The 16,981-nt window shown below is 42.9% G+C and overlaps 1 protein-coding gene across 4 annotated transcripts in view; it reads right to left on the bottom strand.

The window, feature by feature from the left end:
* LOC104872971 (RNA polymerase II subunit A C-terminal domain phosphatase) overlaps window positions 1-12,738 on the bottom strand; it is a 52,818-nt gene extending 40,080 nt beyond the window's left edge. For 2 of the 4 annotated variants that reach the window (XM_033757345.1, XM_033757343.1), the window contains exons 1-4: window positions 12,115-12,738; window positions 11,240-11,371; window positions 8,804-8,945; window positions 7,409-7,618 (exon numbers count right to left, since the gene is read on the bottom strand). In XM_033757345.1, the coding sequence (XP_033613236.1) occupies window positions 7,409-7,618; window positions 8,804-8,945; window positions 11,240-11,371; window positions 12,115-12,256 (626 nt within the window). In that variant the 5' untranslated portion in view covers window positions 12,257-12,738. The remainder of the gene's footprint in view (window positions 1-7,408; window positions 7,619-8,803; window positions 8,946-11,239; window positions 11,372-12,114) is intronic. The other 2 variants (XM_033757344.1, XM_033757346.1) reach the window with 2 other exon arrangements.
* Between the last annotated feature and the right edge of the window lie 4,243 nt (window positions 12,739-16,981).

Below are 16,981 nucleotides of genomic sequence, written 5' to 3'. Positions count from 1 at the left end.
TTGACATGATGAGAAAGTATCTAGGTTTCAATCCAAGTCATTTGTCATACAGCAGCCAGGAAGATCTCAAACTGATGAAAAGGATAATTAACAGAGAGAGGCTAACCTCAAGATCGCCAAGTTACCTGATAAAAATTTTAAATTATCCATGATAAAAATGCTTCAGAGAGCAATGATAAACATGCTTTAAACAAACAAACAAAAAATAGTCTCAGCCAAAAAAAAAGTATTAAAAAAACCCAAATGTAAATCTTAGCACTGAAAAATATAATTAAAAAAATGCTCAACAGCAAAATGGAGGATACAGGATAGAAAGTCATTGATCTTTCAAGTATAACAGAAATCAACCCTTCTGAAGAGGGAAACAAGAATGAAGTTTTGGGAAAATGGAGACAGCAAAAAGTTGGAGTCCCATAAAGGCAAAGATGCACAATTGCTGGAAACACCCCAAATTTGGTAAAAGATGTAAACTTTCTGATCTGAGAAACTGAGTGAATCCCAAACATGACAGAATCTCAAAATGTACATAATTAGACTTTTGATTATACAGAGGAATCTTAGAATAACAACAGAAAAACTGCCTGGTGGAGAAGGATTAGATGCTTTCCAGGTGGTATGAAAAAAAACAAAAAAACTATCAACCTGGACTTTCATAACAGGAAAGTATCTATCAGGAATTAAGGAGAGATTCACACAACTTCAGCAGAAGGAAACCCAGAGAATGAGCCACCAGAAGGAAAGTCCCAGTGGAGTGGATGGTATACACCGGGCTGTGTGCCCATCACATTCTGTTAGTGAGACTTCTCAGGCTCTGTAAGATGCTATCATTGAGGGAAACTGGGTAAAGGGCATGAGAGATCTCTGTGCTATTTCCTTAACTGCATGTAAATTGAAAATATCTCAAGATAAAGTTTAATTAAAGAATAAAATGTCTGCAATTAATTGCACACAGGAATATGTTCTTCTGAACTTCAGTGTATCCTTGAATGGAAGTACATTTCAGTTTGCAATGCTCTTAGCCCACTGCCCTGTTGGGGGGCCCAGCCTCTCCCCATGGGGCACTGCTTCAGTTTTCTCCAACTGGACCTCAAGTCACTGAGGTCAGGTTGAATGACCTTGCACTGTGTTTGACCAACAACTAGGGGTGCTCTCCTCATGCAGCCCAATGCCTCCTGAATCAGTGTGGGCTGAAAACCTCAAGGCCTACTCTTACTTCACACCTTCAATGGACATGCACACATGGGCATTGTGGAAGGAGGGCCTGAAGATGGCCCTGAACATCACTTCATGACACTGACAGGCCCAGGAGACCTCACCACACATCTTCCCACCACCAAGTCCCCAAGAGAGCCAAAAACCTAGCCCAGAACCAAAACTATCAATGCGAGAATCGGCAAAAACTTGCAACTTCCCAGCCTTGGATGAGAACAAAAGGAGGACAGAACTAATAGCCCCAGGATGCCATGCACCCCATCAAAATGGGTCTATACAGGGTTCCATGTACAGAATAAGGGTGCTGCCCTCCTTGGGGGAGAGCACAGAATTGCAGTAGGCACCCTCTCAAAAGATGAGGCAGGGGCCATGCAGGATGCAGGAGTGGCAGGCATAACAGGTTACAATGCCAGGGTGGCTGGCACAGAAGCTGAGGTGTTTGTTGGGGTGGCTGCTGGGGCCTGTGTGGACACTGCGCATTCACAGCAGGTCTGACTGTACAAAAGGAGAAGTTAAAACAAAACAAAACAAAACAACAAAACAAATGGGGAAGTTGAGTACACAGGTGCTATGATCCAAGGGGAAATAAACTATCACATGCATTCATTCAGTTGTGGGAGGCCTGGCAGGCATGACACAAAAATCAAACTGGGGAAAGCTCCAGTTTAAATTAAAATGGAATTAAATTTAAACTTGAAGATGCAAAACCCTGGATGGACCCTCTCACCCGAAAAAGAAAAGGTGAAATCCACTCTAAACTGAGTCACAGCAGGGTGTGACCAGAGGGTGACTGAGTCCACACAACTACAACTCCTGGCTGTAACACAAACACTTGCCTGGAAAGTATTTCTCTTATCTCTGCATGCTCCTGGCTTCTCAGATGTCCAGTGCTGTGTCTAGACACATGGGAAGGGAGGAGAGTAAAACAGACTCCTTTTGTTTATATAAATCAGTCATTTTTGTCAATTTTGAAAAAAGAACTATCAGCAAGCAGTACCAACACATTAATTACAGGATGACACATAGCTTCCTATACATTCAAAGAGTGTAGCTACTACACTGAGTTTGACAAAGGTTATTTGGAAACATCCCTTGTATACGTACTACACTGTGATACTATGCTAGCTTGGATATGGATATGCAATGTTACTTTCCAGTTCAAAATTTGGATGATCAACATAGTTAAATGAATATTAATGCTCCTTAAATGGGCTAGTAATAAGAAAATTATGTCTTGGTGCAAATTACACTTCCAGATACACAAGAAAATGTCAAGAATCAACTTGCCCAGATGAGTCATAGCTGGGGTAGCCTCCTCCGGACAGGCCAACAAAATGTCAGCTCCACAATCATGAGAAACTGAGCTGTGGCATGCACATGTAAGAACAACCATATGGTTATCTACTGCCATATTATTAGCTCTTGAAGGGAAGAGCAAGTGCTCAACTCTATTCAGGCTCAGCTTACCATAAGCAAATTGTTTTCAGACAACATTTAATTACTACTTCTCACTTATCTTAGAAATTTCTAAGTCTATTGGCATGAACTTCAAGCAAGGCTGAATAATTTTTTAAAAAAGTTCTGTACCTCATCTTTAACCATTCCACACAGTTGCTTTTGTTTTCATGTTTAAGGAAAAATAAGTGAAAAGTTGTGATTTTGTTTTCAACACAATGAAAAGCACATTCTAAACAGCTTGCTCGTGTACATATCAGCACATGTTGATTTTTGTTGTTGCTTTAATTTCTGTAGACATTATAATGAAACAGCAATTTAGAAACTGAAGTTCAGAAGGATTCCTTCAACTCTCAGATCTTTTCTCTCATTGTTTCAACTAGTTATGATATACTGCAGAATATGGCCTACAAGAAAAACAAGGACCCTTGATCACTGAACATTAATGCCTAAAAGTTAAGTTCTGAGATCAGCAGATCCTTGGTTCCCATTTGTGATTACAATACCCTGGAATCTCCAGGGTAGAGAGACAGCTTCAGGTTAGGACTTGTAATTGGAAAGACCAAGGCCTAGAGAGAGGGTTGGAATCTCCTGCCCAGCTTAGCCTCTGATCTCCAGGAAATGGGGTGGCTAGGGATTGATTGAGCTAGTACTCTGATGACCAACGATTTAATCACACCTATGTAACAGGGCCTCCATAAAACCCAACAATAGGTTCAGAGCATGTCAGAGGGTAACATCCCAACTCCATGGGTATGGAAGGTCCGGTGCTCACTACCATTAGGGACTGGGTCCACATACCTCTTAAGTTCCCAGTGTTTTGAATTTTTCACCTTCTTACCAATTTATGCTCCCTTCTCCCTTACTGAACTGTCCACTGTGAATATTCTGAAGGCACTCTCTCCTACTGCTGCTGTTTTCGTCTGGGCTCTCCTAGTCTTGCAACATGAACAAAGCCTAAGAACCACAAGTGAGCCTATGGGTCACCGGGTTCCTTTTCTCCTTTTGGAGATTTTGCTTCTTTTCCTCAATTCCAGCCACTTTGGCAGCCTCAACTCCCCACTCGTCTCCTGAGCCCAGAAACATACAACCTCTACTGCCACTCAGCATCCTTGGGGATACCTCCAAGGACAGGACCAGGATAGACATAGATTGTGGGGGTTGCGCTGATTCCTCCACACAGCTGCTTCCTAGGTGTGCCCACAGCTTTGGCAGTTATCTTCAGCAGGCCCGTAAAAGCTGCTCCATTTTACTAGAACTCCAAATCTTCCAGAAGCAGAGAACCTTAGGCTAGCACACTCGTTCCTAGGGTACAGATTCCCAAAGTGAGACCACAGGTCAAAGGCATGCATTTCAGTAAACATTAGCAGAACTTCCCCCAAACATTGAACCTGCATATGCATCCTTGTGTAAGACATGAGGACACTTCTTGAATTAAGGTTCTGGAATGATCACTTTTAATTGTCAACTTAAGGTGTGAAATGTGGATTGTATTAATCATACTTCTATGGCTCCTACAGGCAGAATATTTTTACTTGTGTTTACTAGTACAAGGGTCTCCTCTCTTGTGAGCATCTATTCATGTGTCATAGACCTGGAAAGCCCTTACGTGCTGCCCCCAGGTCCCAGGCATCAGCTGGTTCACCACAGCTCACCTGCCTGGTCTCCAGCTGAGGGGCTTCCGTGTCACATGTGAAGTCTGAGCACAGACCCTGAGGCCAACCTGTTTCTTAGCTGCTAGGCCGGTACAGTTCTGATTTTATACCATGCGGTTTTACCTCTGTTTTCATAAGTGGTATCTGCTATCAGATGTGGCCAGAAGTTTGTTTTAAGTCTGCTAATCCCACCCAGCCCTCCAAGGTCCGATCTTGCATCTCATGAAAACACACTGGAGCTGCCCATCTGTCCTCAGTACTTCCTATGCAGACTCCACAGCCAGTTATCTCCTGTGCCGGTGCACTTGTCAGGTATTTGCTATCACATGGCACAGAAGCAGAAAGCAGCTAAGACACCAGCTCCCCATGTGGTGAAGAGTCTCCACTACTGCTGCCTGGTTTGAGAAGAGAATTTTGCTATGTGTAACATCAAGGCAGTTCTTCTGCCTCAATCAATCTTGCCAGAAGCAGAACTCACACGGCAGCACCTGCCACCCAGTGGTCTTGTATCCACCGTTTTCTCTCAAATCCAGGACCCCTCAGAAATGAGGACAAGCTTATTGAAATATCTATATTTAAGGATATTTGAATAAAAATGAATGTATATAATATATAACTACATGGTGATGAACCAGTCTCCGTTGAACAAACTGAAAACCATATACACTTAATTTTTTTCTTTTTGCAACACTAGGGGTTGAATCCAGGGCCTTGCAAATGCTAGGCAAGTGCTCTACCACTGAGCTACATCCACTACATCCACAAGTTTTTGTTTTGTTTTGTTTTAATACCGGGGATTGAACTTGGGTCCTTGCACTTGCAAGGCAGGCCACCCAACCTCTGAGCTAAATCCCCGGCCCCTATACATTCAAGTTTTAAGAAATGGTACAATAGGACTAGACCTTGAACAGCACATGGCTTCACTGTAGCTCTGGTAGAAGACTGTCCAAAAGTGTACTCTGTCCTTGTGTTATGAGATAAGGATGGATGGATATGTACATACATACACATATATGTGTGTGTGTGTGTGTTTGTGTGTGTTTGTATGTATATATGTATATTTTGGGGAGGGGTACTGTGAATCATACTCAGGGCCTCCTGCTTGCCAGGCAGGCACTGTACTCCTGAGCCACATCTCTGGCCCAACAAGGTTATATTTTTAAAAATATGTAAAATTAATCTCTATGTTCATTTAATCTATAATACCCCCCCACACACACTCAAGGGGAGCAGGGCTCTGTGGGAATCCATTCTGAAAAATATTTCAAGAAATTTTTTAATTTTGGGTACCAGGGATTGAACTTGGAACCTTGTGCTTACAAGGCTGGGGGCGGAACCTCTGAGCTAAATCCCCGGCCCGTGCAAGAAAATGCTTACAGTGAATCTATACACAATCTGATGCATAATACTTAAAACATTTGCACCAAAGAGGTTACCTACAAAGGAAAATACTTAACTTCCAATATTATTCAAAACAGAATGAAGAATACAATTGGACAGAACCACTGAAGCATGGCTGCCAAGGCAGGCATCTCTCTTACAGTTGTTGGTATCTTATTAGAATGCTTTAATCTACAGTAAACTTTCCAGAAGGGGCAAGGCACAAAAAATGTAAAAACTCAATAGGAAAAAGGATAAGTTAAACATATACAAAAGTAATTCACTAATATGCAATCAAGTAGCTGACCCACATCCAGAGGCTGGCCCCTGTGAGCCTCTTGTCACACATTAGCTTGGCAAGATGCACAGCTCTGAAGAAGCAGGCTCTGCCCAAGAGCCACCCACACATTTCTGCAGGATATAGTTCTATCCTACTGGTGAGGGCGAACTGCGGTCCATTTTTGGCGAATACCAATACCATCTATTAAAGTTAAATATAGACATGACCTTTACCTCAGCAATCTCACTTCAGGAAAGTCATTCCAAAGGAATATGAGCAGCAGTACACAGTTATGATCCAAATACATAAATAATTAACTACATTATTGGAAGAAAACAGAAGTAATGACAATGCTGTAGTTTGAAATCATAGCTGCGTTCTGGGATTGGCCAAAGTCATACCGACATCCAGAAAGAGGGGGAAGCCATCACGCCCATGGCTTGAACTTTTGTTTACACTAACCCTGGCTCTTATCATCTGTGCAGGGTCACAAAAGCCAGAGGGTAGACATGGGTCTGGGTTCCTGCCCAGCCCTAAGTATCACTGGGAAACACACCAGGGCCCACTTGTAGCCCAGGGCAGAGCTAATGCCACTTTAACCTCTGGGCTGCTGTGTGTGGACAACTCCCAAGGAAGGTATGGTTGCTCTTGGAAAGGAAAAGGGGAATGGACAGGCAACCACAGGCCAACCATGGGAATTTTTTACAGCATAAATACTCGCTGCATGAAACCACTAGGCTCCTCATTTAAACCTGCAGGATGTCCTTTGGCTATGCATGTGGTAGTGAGCAGGGCCTCACCTCAGGTGGAGTGCTAACCTGAGCTCAGGCAGAGGGCTAACGAGATCAGGCAGAGGAGGAAGGGCACAGACATGGCTGCTCAGGAAGGATCCCTCTCTTGTGAGGCAGCACTGATCTTGCCACCAAATGCCTTCTAATTCTGTCACGTCTTGGATCCCCCTCCTCCAAATTGGTCTGAATGTGCGGGAACAGAGCGAGATGGCCCAGGGCGTCATGCCTAGACTTGGATGGCATGGCAGGGAGGCACAGCACAGCCCTATGGGGCTGTCTTCTTCTATGCACCTCAGGACAATACTGATGGCACCTGCAGGAGCTGAGGGACTGCGCAAAATGCACCAGAGACTAAATCAGTGGTTTCTCTACTTTCAGTTTTGGAACCCAACACAAAATAGACGGCTAAACAAAAGAGAATCAGCAAGTGGGAGGCTGTTTCTACAAACTCGGAGTCATTGTTTCAGCTAGGCTGCTAACTCAAATTTAGGACTAACCAGAGCCTTTAATGTTACATGTCCCCATTGCAGGTACGTAATACAACCCCCTAAATAGGATGAGACAACTGAAAACTGAAAACAACTTCAGATGCTGGTTCCTGCCAGCAAAGGAAGCTCTCAGGTGGCACAATATACCTGAAGGAGGTGGGCTCCCTGTGGATAGGCAGGGAACTGGGGGGCCCTGGCACGGAGCCCTGAACACCCATTCTGATGAGCTTTCCAGTGTTGGAATCATAGATTCGGACCTCGGGACCAGGCTGGGCCTTGGGATGGATGGGTGTTGGGTGAAATAAGGCGGTTGGAAGCACGTTCTGCCTGTCAGGAAAAGTTGCTGGACTGTTCTCTCTGTTGGATGAAGAAAATAAGAGCCATGAGAGCAGAACTGGTAACAATGTAGTTTTGGTGGACAAGAACACTGAGAGGGATAAGGGGGAAAAGGATATAGGGGACTAGGAGATAGGGAATATGGGATACAGGAATGCAGGGACACCAGGACAAAGATGGATGTGTTCAGGGACAACCAGTGACTGTCACTGCCCAAAGTTAGACAAAAGCCCCCTCAGTGCCTGACTGAGCTGCTCAGATGGAAAATGTGTACTTCCAAATACCAGGACACGACAATGTACAGAGTAACACAATGGTGCACACTGCAGAAAAATAGTGATTTCTCAATTACCAGCACCTACCAAACCTGCTGTGCAGTGTTGGACCTCCCTGGGAACCAGCCTCCCACTGGGCTGAGTCACTCACCTTTGCTGGATGAGTTTCCTTTCTTTTTATCCTCAGTTACTTTGATATTCACCTGAGCCTAACCCCGATACAAGGCCCAGATTGCTGACAGACTGTTCTCAACAAACATGAGTATTCCTATACTATCTACTTTCTCCCCATGAATACATAAAAGATAGGAATTTCCATTTTTTCTCCTACACCTTCTCTTTTGACTACACAGTTTTGCACATTTACCCCCAAGCTTCCACCCTACCATCCTCTCTTTGTTCAAAGATCTGTAATAACCTCTCTGTCCTATGATCTTTAATTCACATAGTATTCTCTGGTGCTAAAAAATCATGCAAACTAAGATACTTTATTAAAAGCCACATTGTGCTTTATTGAAATAAAGAAAAACCGTCCTCCATCATCTCTGGTGTTGATGGCACATTTCTACCATAAGCTCATCTTTGAGTTCACAGGGAGTCACAAGGTCAGTTTGCTGAGTGAAAGGGGCTACAGCAGGGTGCATGGGATGTACCATACCTGCAGGAGTATGTAGCCTCAGTGGCTGGGTGATATAGATCCTGCAGAGACACCCCAGGCCTCAGATTCCCATAAAGCAGGGCTGTCAAGGAGATGAAGTGGAGCAATACACACGAAGGCTTGCCAGTGATGGTCAGGGCCCCAAAGGACCATCATAACCACCAGATGCCCATTTATGCCAGGGCTGCTCAGAGAGCTGGAACCATCCAGGGAGGGAGCATCACAGCATGGATAAGGACCACAAAGCACAGATCCGAGGGCAGAGACACCTACCTGTTTGCCTGGGTATCGTCATCGGTGAGGGGGAAGAGTTGTTCCTCCACCTTGTCCCAGCTCTCCAGGCAGCTCCACAGCCAGTCAGGGCTGACCACATGCAAGTGCCTGCACTCCTGTGCCTGGCGCACCTTCTCTGTGCCTGCAGAGACCACATGTCAGACTGTTCCTGCACCAGGGAAGGGGTTGCCCAAGACACAAACCCAGGGTTAGGGAGGGAACTGTAGGGAGCTGCGTGTGGGGCTATGTGCCACCCCTCAGCACAAAGCCGAGAGGTCAGGCTCCCAGAATACATCTACTGTCATTGGCGTCTTCAGGTCCCAAGCCCTATTAGTGAGATTTCTGTACCAAATCACTTTTTATTATTTTGAATTTTGTTTGTAGACACCACTCAACCCCCACTGTCTCTTGCCTGTACCCCAAGCTACTCTGTCATAGGATCCATTAGCAGGTCCTGTCAATTCTTCAACTAACTTACGCCTGTCCCATTCTCTCCAGCCCCACTGCACCAAAGACCTGTGGATTTTCTGGCCCTGCTTCGGCCCCTGGTCTGGCCGTGTCCTCCACTTATCACCAGTTTCACCATACGATCTCCATGTTCAGAAGAGAAAGTACCTCATGGCCTCTGAGGGGCATGTGGGAGGGTGGACTGAAAAATTGGGTTTTCTCCTAGGACAGAGGATTTGGCTGGGCCCAAAGAGCCTGCCTCTGACTTTGTAGTGCACCTTGAGATGGTACCTTACACTACCCTTTATTCAAATCAAATGCTCTTCTGATCATGTGACAGACTGGAACTACAGAGTCAACAAAGACCATGCTGGCCCTCACTGAGACTGGCCAAGAGATCAGTTCACTTGACACAGCTACATGGAGTTCAAGGCAAGTATTTGGAAGCCCCAATTCATTCACTGCCTATAATCAGAAGAGAAATAACTGGGCCAACAGAACCTTAGGTGGCTGGGGAATCTTTATCCCGGAAAAATTAAAATTGCTTATGAGCAGCATTTTTTAAAGTAATGAATTTTTTTAAGCAACTGAGAATAATCATGCCTTCAAGACTTGCCCATTACTGAAGGGCTGTTTTACTTGACACATACAATGAGGGGGATTTTACCAAAAAGAGGTGACAAACTATACCCTCTTACTTTTCCATCTATAGTAAATTATTCTTTTTACTCTACTTGAACAGTGCATTTGCTTTTCTAACTCAGAGGGTTAGTCCGTCTTTTACCTGCCAAACTGAGGTCCTCACTACTCTTCAATCTTAGTTTCTCCAGTATAACACTAACTTTGAGTCTCCCAGTCCATCTGAAACTCCTGGAGAAGGTGCTAACCCAAGACAGCAAGTGAAAGTGATCATATATGTGCACTCAATAAGTAGATGTGAAGCAATATAAGACAGACGAAGAACTTCACCAAAATATAATTATCAATCTATTCTTAAAAGGCCACAGTTCTAGTCTCAAGGACAGAGACCACCGCTGGTCATCTGTGTTCCCATCCACGAAGGCACAGGAGGGGGTTACTTACCATCCCATGCCACAATCATATGGGTGGCCCTGTCAGGAGCATCAGTGCTCATTACCAGCTGGGTCAGGACCTTGGCACCTAGGGCTGTGGCATGATAGTGCTCCCAAGTTTTCTCTACTGGGAAGTTCATTGGATGAAGGCCACTGAATATCACAGTCACATCTGCCAGCACCTTACTCTTGAGTTCAGGAACTATCTTACGTATATCTGGAGCTTCCTCGAGCTCCTTGTTGAGGTACCTATCATATTTTGTGTAATAATCAGTGTGCACCCGCACAAGGATCTCCTCAAGGTGTATCAGGTGGTCATCATTGTCTGTGTCCTCCTCTTCCTCCTCTACACTCTGGTCCAAGGACTCGCCTGCAGTGATCCCTGACTGCTCACTGTTCTGTGACTCCGTCTCAGCCTCCTTCTTGTCCACACAGCCATTGCCCAGCCCACAGAGGCCATCTCGCTCACCCTCCTCCTGCACGTCCAGGTCTGGCCCTTTGTCGATTACAGGGACTCCAGCCCCAGACTCTCCAAGGGGCACAGCTCCTGCAAGTTTTCCTCTGCTAGTATCAGGGGTATTTCCCTGCTGCAGTATTCTTGCTCCATCTTGGGTGGCTGGAGCCTTTTCCCGGCCTCTCTTCCCCTCACTTTCCCCATCAAAGATGGAGGAGGACTTCTGACCTTCTGACTCACTGCTTTCACTGTCACTGGACAAGTCAAAATCCAAATCTGTGCCAGAGGTCCCCTGAGGGGGCTGTGCCCCTGGTGAGGTCTCACCACCCTGTTCACAAGATGCCTGGGACTCAGGAATATCTGCCAGCACACAATTGCTGGGGCTGATGGAGGAGGGGGCCTGAGCAGGGGGCCAGGAGTCCCTCTCATCTGCCTTAACAGAAGCCCCTGGCACAACCTCACCACCATTTAGCTCCCGAGCAGGTTTCCCAAGGCCATTGCTCTGCTCCAGCCCAGGAATGTGTCTGCCTTCCTCAGGGTCTTTCACAAATGGAACTTGTTCCAAGACATCAGCATCTTTAGAAGAATGATTTACTAAACATGCATACAAAAGAAAAAGTTACTGTTACCTAATGGTTAAAGTTAAACAACTCTCAAAACTTTAACAGCATACTTCTCCACTAAGGTTTATATTATCCCTCCTCTAACCTGGCCTTGGGAAACTTAACTCCCAGACAATAAGTATCCTTTGCTTTTACAACCCCTGCAGGCTGACTTGCCAAGTTTGTTCAGGTGATGTTTCCAACACACTTCTGCAAGAAGGCCCTTGGGCCCTACTTTTTCCTTGCCTTGACATCTAAGTTCCATTTTAGTGATTGCAGCAGCAATTGTTTACCTCAAAATATTTTGGTTTTAAATTAAAGATTATCAGAAATACTTAAAATCAAAATTTTTAAATTTTCTTGATCAGAATTGGGCTCATGTTTGCCTGAAGATGAATGGTTCCTTGCACCCTCCAGGCAGGCACAGCCCAAGGCCCTGTGTTCTGAGGGCAGTTCTTACAAAAGGAGCCACCACATCTCACATTAAGCTCCCTCTAAGGAAGGAGGTGGCCCATTCCTATGATCATGGCTGTTTAAGGAAAACTGGAATGAAATGTAGAATTCATGTGCATTGAGCTTTTTAGTATTAAGTAAATCCAATTAAATTTAAGTACAAATAAAAACAAAGTGAATCTTGAATTTATGGCAGCCAAAATAGATATAAGAAGTAAAAGCTAAACACTGAACCAAACACTAATTATTTATTTTTAAATTGTTAGGAAGAAGACTACCCACCTTTCTTTCTCATCTGAGATTCCCGGGACCCAGGGGGTGCATTCACATCACCTGTGCCTGGTAAGTACACATATTTCTTCACAGTTATCAGGTTGGGGGCAAACTTCCAGACATCTTCTCGGTCATCAATAATGCAAACCATTGAGTAATAATCTTTTATTTTGTTGAAGCACAATAGTTCAGGAGTCTCATCCAAAAGTAATGAGCAGAGAGCAAATTCATCAGAAAGATGCAAACTATAAGGAAGGGCTTTTATTTAAGTCATATTTAAACTCTCTTTTTCAGAGAGGAACATTAAAATAATTATACTTTTCTCCATTATTTCTGATTCTCCATAAAAAAAGGTCAGCAAACTTTTTCTTTGTCAATAAATATTTTAGGCTTTCTCAGCCACTGGGTCATAACAACCCTGTGAAGTCTTGTGAACAAATGGGCCTGATCAAGTTCAAGAATATTTTATTTACAAACACAGCCAGACAGCCCAAAGGCTAGGAAAACAGATCCAACTGCATATTTGGCACTTCCTCAGTTGAAGTACACTGGTATCTGTGCAAGCCACAACACCAATTGTTAGGGAATTGATCATGTTAAAGTATGCTGTGACGCCGCCTCACAGGCTGTATTCTTCTGATACATCTTGGCTCCTAAAATGACCTCATGCCCTTATCTCTGGTTTCCCTCCCCCTCCCAAGGCCACAGTGGTCCAGGAAAGTTGAAACCTGTGTCTGCAGGACTGGGCCCATAAAAGCAATCTGGGCTGTGATAGGTTAAAAGTAGCTCACTCCTCATAAATAAGCAATAGCCCACCCCAAAACTGATAAAAGGACCTTCCTTTCTTTGTTCTTCTCTCCTGCTTCTTCTTCCTCCTCTCTCTCTCTCTCTCTCTCCTCCTCTCCGCCTCCTCGCCTCCCGGCCTTTGTGCTCTGCCTGACTCTCTGCAATAAAGATCTCCTGTCGGACCTCTCCGTGCGTGAGTGACCTGATTGGGAAGGGGACACCGTAAGGGGGCATGCGACCCCCCTTTCACCGATTGCCTGTGCTTCTCTGAGAATGTTCTCTTGAGTTGAACACTCTTATTTTCTTTTTCTTTTTCTTTAATTCAGTTTATTGGTACATTTTAGGGATACAATACATTTACATTCATTGTTGGGATTTTGTACCTCTACATAACAGGTCTTGGTTCTCATTTTTTCCCCTTGTCCCTGCCCTCCCTTCACCCCCTCCTCCCCTCCCCATCTATAAACACTTTATTTCCATCTTTTCATTATCTCACATTTTTTTTCTTTTCCCTTATTACCCTTCCCCTATCCATCCCACCTTCCCTACACCTTTATCCCCTTTCTTCCCATTTCACAATGTCAGTAATCTTATTAGGATATTATGTATTATTGCAGTTTATTCACACCAGAGAAACTATTTGGTATTTACACATGTGTGACTTATTTATTCCACTTATGAGTATATCTTCAATATGTATTCATTTTCCTATGAATGAATCTATTTTCTTGTTCTTTGTGGCTGAGTAATATTCCATTTTATAGAAAAACCACATCTTTATCCAGTTTCCAACTGAAGGGCAAATGGGCTATTTCCAAGTTTTAGCTATTACAAACTGTGCCACTACAAACATGGGTGTACATACATCACTGTGATATGATTCTTTTACTTCTTTTGGAAAGATACCCAGCAGAGGGATGGCTGGGTCAAATGGAACCTCCAGTCCAAGCTCTTTGAGGTATCTCCATATTGATTTCCACAGTGGTTGCACCAGTCTACACTCCCACCAACAATGGAGAAGGGTTCCTTTTTCCCCACATCCCTGCCAACATTTGTTGTTGTGTGATTTCTTGATAGCAACCATTCTTTGTGGGGTAAGGTGGAATCTCAGTGTTGCTTTCATCTGCATCTCTCAAATGACCAGTGATGTGGAGCATTTTTTCATATATTTACTTGCTGCTTTTACTTCGTCTGAAAAATGTCTGTTCATTTCGGATGCCCATTTTTGAATTGGGTCTTTATATTTGGGGGGGCTGATTGTTTTGAGTTCTTTATATATCCTAGATAATAGTCCTTTGTGTGAGGGGCAACTGGTAAAAATTATTTCCCACATTGTAGGTTGTCTCAGTTCTGCTGATGGTTTCTTTTGCAGTACAGAATCTTTTTAATAAGATGAGATCCCAGTTGTTGATTATTTCTGCTAGTTCCCATGCTACTGAGGATTTGTTCATAAAGTCTTTTCCTATGCCAATGTCTTCCAGAGTTCTGCCTAGCTTATCTTCCAGCAAGTTTAGTGTTTCTGTTTTAATATTTAGATCTTTAATCCATTTGGATTTTAATTTCGTGCATGGTGAAAGATAAGGGTCCATTTTTAATCAGTGGCAGTTGAAATCCAGTTTTTCCAACAGCATTTATTAAAGAGGCTATCTTTCCTCCACTGAGCATGGTCAGCTCCTTTGTCAAAGATGAGGTGGCTGAGTACATCTGGATTTTGAACACTCTTATTTTCAACAACGCTATATCTTCTTTTGCTCTGATTCATCTACTCTCTCTGATTCTAACTTGTAAAGAAGAGGTCTATTTCTGAAATAAATACCTCAGATTCTCCTTAGTTATTATTAACGTGCACAGGTCTCAAAACTCTGTGGACCCCAATCTAGAAAAATGAAACTTTAGAAAATTGCCTGCAGGAGCTGAACCACCAATTCAAAGCTGTTGTTGCCCACGTCTTGATACAAATTAGTACCATGAAAATATGTTGTACTTAATACAATGTGAGAATCATGGTGACAGCTCTTCCTCAGTGGAAGCTTGGAGATTCTTTAGGAAGCCCAGAATAAAGGTAATCCCAAGAAATCTCTGCCTGACTTGTTGCAGTAGTCACTTTTGAAATGGAAGATGTATTTTTGCAGATAGTGTTGTTTTATTACCTTTACCAAGTTCAAGTAGATAATACATCATTATTGAGAACTTCAATCTCTTTTGAGAATTTTTAAAAATTAAACTCACAATAACTGTCATGCAAAATGTAGGATGTCCAGTATAGTACAAGCAGATACTTTAATATGACTAGCTGGTTAGTATGTAATATAAAGAACATTATTATTCTCAATTGATTCTATCAGGCAAGTTTTCTTGACTGTGCCTAAATTTGCCAGCACTACAATAGGGTGTATAATAGTAGGAACTTATTGGACTGACTTTCCTGTGTATTTTAACTTCACTATATGTGAGTCAGTCCCATAGTCCTCCTTTATCTACAGTTTTTCTTTCTGTAGAGAAGAGAATATTACTGTACTGACTCATGTGGTTTCATTTAATCTTGGTCATCTGAAGTCTGAAAATATTAAATATATAATTCCAAAAATCAACAATTCATGTGTTTTAAATTGTGTGCCATTCTAACTGGCATCATAAAATTTTACACTTTCTTTTCCGGGATGTGGATCATCCCTTTATTCGGTATTTTCATGCTGTATATATTTCCCACCCCATGTCTTGGATCACTGAGATCAACCCAAAAGTAGTGGCAATCAGATATGCCAAAGAGAAGCTAAAAGTGCTCCCTTTCAAAGTCATCTCATCATAATCATTATCAACAAAAGAAGGGAGAATAGTACAGTATGAGGGGTGTTTTGCTTTGTTTTGTTTTATGGTACTGCACCTTTACACTGAGCTGAGTTTCCAGCCCCCCGCCTTTTTTTTTGGTAAGGCAATGTCTCGCTGAACTGCCAGGTTGGTCTTGAACTTGTGCTCCTCCTGCCTCAGCCTCTCAGTGCTAGGATTACAGGTGTGCACCACCATCCCTCACTATGATAAGATATTTTGAGAGAGACCATATTTACCAATTTTATTACAGTATAAGAAATAATTAGTGTTTGGTTCAGTGTTTAGCTTTTACTTCTTATATCTATTTTGGCTGCCATAAATTCAAGATTCACTTTGTTTTTTATTTGTACTTAAATTTAATTGGGTTTACTTAATACTAAAAAGCTCAATGCACATGAATTCTACATTTCATTCCAGTTTTCTTAAACAGCCATGACCATAGGAATGGGCCACCTCCTTCCTTAGAGGGAGCTTAATGTGAGATGCGGTGGCTCAATCAAACACAAACTAGGAACAGGAAGTTAATTTACTATAAGGCATAAGACAACTGTCCTAGGCTCCTTGTTCATTTTACACTGCTGAATTTAACATGACTTGAGGTTCCACAACAGATGTGAGAATGAACAGGGCACACAATATTCTCCTGAGAAGCTGAGAGCTAAGAGGGTGATAAACATGATGTGCCATTTCTATCCATCATGATATGCAATGAAGATAGACAGACTATTGGGACAAGTGAGGAAGGTAATCCAGAGGTGACACTGATTTTGGTTCTGCCACTAAAAGCACCTTCCCTATGTCTCACTTTAGCAGTTTTAGGTAAAACTACAGGTGAACCAGACATCTGAGAAAATTTCTTTATTTACATTTTTAGCAGTATTGGGTATTGAACCACAGGCTTTCACACTGAGCTACATTCTCTAGCCCTTGTCATTTTTATTTTGAGACAAGGTCTAAGTTGCCCAAGCTGAGCTCAAATCTGTAATCCTACAGCTTCAGCCTCCTAAAGTGCTGGGATCACAATTTTTTTTTTTTTTTTTTTGGTACCGCAGTTAGAATTCAGGACCTTGCACCTGCGAGGCAGGCACAGTGCCACTGAGCTAAATCCCCAGTCCACAGGCATGTGTTTTTAAGCCAAAACTAACAATATGACTCATGATTTCCAAAGACAGACATTTTCAACTTAAATTTCATCCCACTGTCTACCAAAGTACATCTCCACTTTTTTTTTTTTTTTTTTTTTTTTTTTTTTTTTTTTTTG

Source organism: Fukomys damarensis, unplaced genomic scaffold, assembly GCF_012274545.1.
Source record: "Fukomys damarensis isolate Sample0158 unplaced genomic scaffold, DMR_v1.0_HiC HiC_scaffold_30, whole genome shotgun sequence".
In the NCBI taxonomy this organism is placed as follows: domain Eukaryota; kingdom Metazoa; phylum Chordata; class Mammalia; order Rodentia; family Bathyergidae; genus Fukomys; species Fukomys damarensis.
Note: the sequence above shows the minus strand (reverse complement) of the source record. Positions and strands in the feature narration are given on the sequence as shown.